We start from the raw sequence: 6,092 nt of genomic DNA on the forward strand, positions 1-6,092 counted from the left end.
ACCCTGCTCCTCTCACAAGCCCTCCTGGCTAGGAGCTTGCGATGGGAACTGGCAAAATTTAATGGAGAAAGTGGCTCCTGTGTGTCCTGGACCCGCAGCTCACGTAGCCACTGAGAATCACCATTGGTGTCATCAAAGGGGTCCCACAGGGGGTTCCCAGGGAATCATAAGGAGCAGCCCACACCAGGGGATGCAAGAGCTTCAGCTGCACCACCTGAGTCTTCATGCAAGCCCAGGCACAGGCCTCTGTGGAGAAGGTCCTCTGGGATTTCTCCCACCAGCCTGACTAACACGGGCACGGCTGCAAAGGGAAACTGCTGGAATACAAAGGTTACCTGACTGTGTGTGTGGCAGGAGGGAATCTGGGAGATGTTACTGCTCAGGGCCAGCCTCTCTGTGTCTCTGACTCTGAGCTGTGTCTCAGGGGCTGTTCCCGTGACTTTGCCCAGTGGGATGTAGAAGGACACAGGCCTCTCTCCTGGGGTCATTCCCTCCATGGCTGTATCCACCTCCCCGCCTTGGGTTGAGGGGGCAGGCGCAGGGCAGGAGGCTGGGCCTGTGTGCAGGTGGGGTCACAGGGGCATGGACGTGTGTTTTCCAGGCTCCTCTGCCGTCAGGGGTCCAGGCACAGTGAAGGGCCTGGAGAAGGGCTCGCTGACCGTGCGGTGTGACTATGGCCAAAGCTACGAGACCCACAGGAAGTGGTGGTGTCGAGGGGCTGACTGGGGCAGCTGCAAGACCCTCGTTAGAACCACCGGCTCGGAGCAGGAAGTGAAGAATGGCCGCGTGTCCATCAGGGACAATCAGCAGAACCACACTATCACCGTGACTATGGAGGCGCTAACACGGGGCGATGCGGACACTTACTGGTGTGGGGTTGATATAGAAGCACGTACTGACCTTGGGACCCAAGTTAAAGTGACCGTTGACCTAGGTGAGCGCCTGTGCGTGTCGCTGTGTCTCTGCGGGGCCTGCTCTGTCCTGGTTCCTCAGGTCCTCCCCAGGGGTCACTGTCACTCAGGGTGACTGTCCCAGAGGGGGGAGCCTCGCCCAGGGGTGCTGGGAGGGGGGCTTCTCCCGGATACTCAAGGCTCCAGGTCTCTCCTGATGGGAGGATCCTTGTGGCTCACTGTCCGCCTCTGCCCGGCTCAGCCCCTCCGTCCATGGTCACAGAGGTCAGGTGATGGACCTTGTTCAGCGCATGGGCAAAGGACCCCCTTCTCATGGGACTGAGACCCCCAAGTCCTTCTGTGCTTTCTTTGGACCGTCTTGCTCTTTCTGGAGATGAAGCTGGGACCTCAAGTGACTATTTCCACTTCAATTTCCACGTCTGCTCTCAGTGGGAAGGGCCCAGCTCAGTCAGGGGCTTGGCTGATTCCCGAGACCCGGAAACACCCCCACAGTCAAGGGGTTGCTCCCCTGGGGCCTGACATGCACCTGACCCCTTTCTGTACCTAGACTCTTGGATGTTTTTCCCTGAGTCCTTCTAGAATGCAGACACCCTGGAAAGGCAGCTCAGGGACTCCTACCTGCTTGTCTTGGGGATCCATCCTGTGACCTCCCCGGAGCACCTTGGCAAAGGGGGGGGGGCACCAACCCTGGGGCCTGGGAGGCACCTCACTGTGTGGAGCAGCCCTTCATGCCCTGTGGAGTCCTGACCTCGTCCTGGGAAGGGCCGACATCACAGAAGTTCACCCCTTGCCCAGTGTGAGGGTCTCCCTGGACATGGTGGGCTCAGACCAGTCCTGACCTGAGTCACAGGCTGGTTATCAGTGCCGGGCAGCCCTGCTCTGCTCCTTCCTTGCTGGAAGACAATACGTGGGGCTCTGGTTGGGACTCAGGAGCTGCAGGGCTGTTTAAGGTTCAGGGACTCCACCTGCCTGGCCCTGAGCACCTGCCCCTCTGCTCCCAGGGCCTGCGGGACGCCCTCCTGCTCCCACAGCCCACCTGCTGCCAGGCTCGTGAATCTACTGGGGGCCTGAAGGCCTGAGAGATTCAGCTCTAGGCACCCCAGACCCTAGGGACCCCCAGGCTCAGAGCAGCATACAGGGCTGCGGCAGGCTGGCAGGCAGAGTGTACGTATCTGATTTTGTGCCAAGCAGCCACTGCAGTGTCCACCACTACCATAACCACTGCCTCCAGCACCACCACACCCACAGTACCAGTCACCCCAGAAGAGGACAAAGGCTCTCAGACTGTACCCGACAGCAGGTAAGCCAGCTCATATGCTGCTGTGTCCTACGCCTGCTGGATCCTGCTGGTCAGGACTCCACAGGGCATGACCTCCTGGGGGTCCCTTGTAGCCCCAGGTCCCGGGCAGCACTTGTCTCCCAACCCTCTGAGGGGGAGGCTGAGGGGCTTCCCCTTCTCTCCCAGCTCGGGGCCCAGAGCCTGAACCAGGTGGGCAGAATGGCTCCTATTGGGGTTCAGAGGCAGGTGTGTCCACGCCCCTCTCCTGCTTCTGGAGTTGGGGCACCCCCGGCATCCCCTGGCGTGTGGCCCCTCCATCCTGCTCCCGGGGCCTCTCCCTGGGGGTCCCTGGGCCTCTTTCCCTCTTCAGGACCCATCACTGGACAGGGTGCCCGCCCAGAGTGACCCCCTCACCTTAATGACACCTGCAAGTGTCTCCTGTCCAGGTGGTCACCCCGGGTCTGAGTGGCCTGGACTGTGGGGGACACTATTCCACCAGTGCTGGGGCAGGCCTGGGACCCACTTGTGGAGCCCGATGCTGTATTTGTCTTGGGTTCCAGACCCCCTGGGACTGCCTCGGTGCAGGGGTGGGGGGGGGCCCTTCTCTCCTCTCTGCCTTTTCTTAACCCTCTCCGAGGGCACCCGAGATGGGGCGTCCCAGGCTGGACACCACAGGCCTGGAGGTCAGAAGGTGGTGTCCGCCCTGCAGCCAGTGGGTGGGAGGCCCAAGGGGGAAGTTGGGGTGCATGAGGTCCTCCCTTTGTTTCCAGGGACGTCGTCACGGAGATCCTCCTCCCCCTGGTGGCGGCCGTGCTGCTGCTGGTCCTGACGGCGGCCTCGCTCCTGGCCTGGAGGCTGGTGAGGCGGCAGAGGAAAGGTGAGAGGCCGGGCTGGGCCAAGGGATGGGGCCGAGGCTGCGCTGCCCTCCGTGACCCGCCGGACAGGTGACCCGCAGGCCTGGAAGGGGCGTGTCCACGGGCCACCTGCAGGGCGGGCAGAGGGGCTGGGGGGAGACATGGACCTGCGAGGTCGGGGGGGTGGGTGCCCCTGTCTGCTGCTCACCCCCGGATGGCTCTGCTCTCTTCCCTGCCCCCGTCCCTGGCTTGGATCTGGGGCAGAGCCCAGCTCGGGCCAGGACTCGTGGGCGGAGCAGACGTAGTTCCCGAGGAGGCACTGAGCCTGCTGTGGCGGGGGGGCGGGGAGAGAGGAGGAGAACCCCCGACACATGCACACTCGTGACCCTGCACACGCGACTGCGCACCCCACACGCGCGCACACGGCGTCTCCACGCTGCTCCCTCTGCCCGGCCCCTTCTGCCCCGGACGTGTCCCGAGACCGCGGCCCCTTAGGGATCCTCCTCGGGCCGGCGCTGGGCACGAGCTCCGGCCTCAGCCAACCCTTTCCCGCGGGCTCCGTCCACATTCTCACACCCACCCCCGACTCCTCCGGGCCGGGCCTGAGCTGTCTCGGGGCCCCGCGGCCGCCCTCCCCGGGCTCTGCTGGGCTGGGCGGAGGAGCCGGGTCTTCCTCGTCACTGTCCCCCCGGACGCGCAGGCCGGGGCCCCGGCTCTGAGCACCCCTGAGCCCAGGGGGGTCCCTAGACTTCCACGCGGAGAAGCAGGAAGAGGCTTCTCTGTGGTCCGTGAAGCAGGAGGTGGGGCGGGCGGCAGGGGTGGGCCAGGAAGACGCGGGAGCCCGCGGGGCACCGGGAAGCTGGTCCAGACCGCGAGACCCCGCTGGCAGGTCCCCCCGCAGGGCAGGTGGGGCCGCCTGTGTCCCAACAGCTGTGCCCCCCACCCCCGTGTCTCCTGCGCTGGCACAGCCACACCAGGGCGCCCTCCCTGCAGCCACCTCCCCGGGGACCCCCCAGGACCTGTGGGACGTCAGTGACGGGACAGACAAACCCAGGGCAGCCCGGGGTGGGGCGGGGAGGGCTGAGGGGGCCGGTAGCAGCTCAGGCAGGTCAGGAGTCTGTGGAGCTCCGAGTGGGAACCGGGGAACTTTAGGGGTTTGGGGTTCCAGGCAGGGCTACCAGCCATGGTGGCAGGTTGAGCCTGGGCTGAGGGGAAGGGAAGGACCCAGGGCAGCTGGCAGGGCCCCCTGAGACTGAGGCGGGTTCTGTGACGTGGCCGCGGCTGGGCCGAGGGTCCTCACTCTCCAGGGGGAGAAGCCGGGGCCGCACAGGGGAGGTGACGATGCCGTGTGTGCTGGGTCAGCAGGGCCGGGGCCTCTCTGAGCAGGACCCGGCTCACCCTTTGCTCCTGTTTCTCTCCCCAAGCCTGGGCCTGTGAGTCTCAGATGGGTTTTCTGATTCCTACTGTCTTTGTCTTGCAGCTTCCGGGATTTCCCCAGGGCAGGTGAGAGCCCCGAGGCCAGACCCGGGACACCAGCCAGCCCCTCCCCAGAGCACTGGACCAGCAAGGCCCAAACTAGCAGGACCCCCAGGGCCCAGGCATCCTGTACCCCTGGCCCAGTGCAGGGCCTGGTGGGGCTGAGGTCTGGGAGGGGCCCTGGAAAGAGCCAGAGGCAGGAGGCTGGGAGGGGCTGGTGTGGGAACTGGAAGGGGGTGCTGGAGGAGCCTGCAGAGGGCACCAGGGAGGCAGAGAGGTTGGTGTCCCTCCAGAGGAAAAGGAACCTGTCCTTCCTGTCCAGGCCCCAGAGAGTGAAGTTTGCTATGCGAGCCTGGCCCTGCATCGGACGGGTGCCTCTGGCAAGAAGACCTCCGCCAGGCCCTTGTCTACCACCCAGGTGGAGGTGCAGGTGGAGTACATCACTGCGGGGTGTGCTGTGGGCTGGGGGGCTGGGAGCCCCTGCTGGGGCCACCCCTGTGAGGATGGGCTTCTCCCACCCACATGGGCCCAGAGGAGGGGGAGCAGAGCCACAGCCATTGAAGACTTGTCTGGGGAACCCGCCCCTCACCCCTTCCTGCTTTGGGCTTTGGAAGGGTCCCCATCCCGGGGCTCAGCACTGGGAACTCAGAGGCCCTGAGTTCATGCCTGGCAGGGGAGACCCACATGGCCAAGTGACCTGGGCCCACTGCGTGGGGGTGAGGGGTATCCTCTCTGCGGGGGAGCTCAGGGCCCCTGGCAGAGGGCAGGGCAGGGGAACACGATAGCCTGGGGTTGGCCTCAGCACCCAATAGTGTCAGTCTCGTTTCACGAGGCCTCCCCCTCATCCCGGCACTGCCTCCTGCCAGCTGACACCCGCCGTCTTTATCTCAGGGTCCTTCTCAGAAGGAGGACATTACCTATGCAGCCCTGTCTCTGGGTGCCCTGGGTCAAGAGCCCACCTATGGCAACATGGAGCCCACCTACAGCAACACGGAGCGGCTCATCACCCACATCCCCCACAGGAGCCAGGAGGAGCCCACAGAATACGGCACCGTCAGGAGGCACTGAGCCGGCTGAGCCCCTGCTGACCCCAGCCCGGCCTGGAGCTCCGGGTGTGGGACGGGGACCTTCTGCTGGCACCTCCCTGATCTGCCAACACTTCCATTTCCCCCGGCGAGGACCAAGCCCTGCGGGAATGGATGGACAGTCGTGTCTGTCTGTCCGCTCCTCCTGGGTATGTCTGAGATGCTGCAGCGGAGGCTGCTCTGCCTTAGGGGGCACCTGTCCCCCTGGAGCAAGCCCGGCACGTGGCTGTGCCAGCGCGTGGTGATGCCGAATGAGGAACAGGCTCTGCACTGAGGCCCCGTGTCCTGGTTCCCTGGTGTCCCGGCAGGAGCCGCCCTGCTCTGGGCTTCCCTGCCCCGAGCCCGTGGTCAGGTCCTGGCACAGCAGGACCCTAAGCCGTGGCCTGGTGCTGAGCCCCTAAGCACACCCTTGTCCTTGCGGGTCTCCAGACTGGACTGGCAGCAAGAGGGGCTGGGGGTTCTCTGAGCGAAAGAGCAGAGAGAGAGG

General features: G+C 64.9%; 1 protein-coding gene across 1 annotated transcript; it reads left to right on the plus strand.

Annotated features, from left to right (window-relative positions):
• Window positions 1-582: 582 nt before the first annotated feature.
• LOC129144799 (CMRF35-like molecule 1) lies at window positions 583-5,588 on the plus strand. Its single transcript, XM_054688622.1, has 5 exons — window positions 583-934; window positions 2,160-2,211; window positions 2,961-3,067; window positions 4,525-4,547; window positions 5,412-5,588. Exons 1-5 carry the CDS (start codon window positions 583-585, stop codon window positions 5,586-5,588), a joined length of 711 nt encoding a protein of 236 aa, XP_054544597.1.
• The last annotated feature ends 504 nt before the right edge of the window (window positions 5,589-6,092 follow it).

Source organism: Talpa occidentalis, unplaced genomic scaffold (genome assembly GCF_014898055.3).
Source record: "Talpa occidentalis isolate TD23 unplaced genomic scaffold, MPIMG_talOcc4v2.1 talOcc4.7, whole genome shotgun sequence".
Lineage (NCBI taxonomy): Eukaryota > Metazoa > Chordata > Mammalia > Eulipotyphla > Talpidae > Talpa > Talpa occidentalis.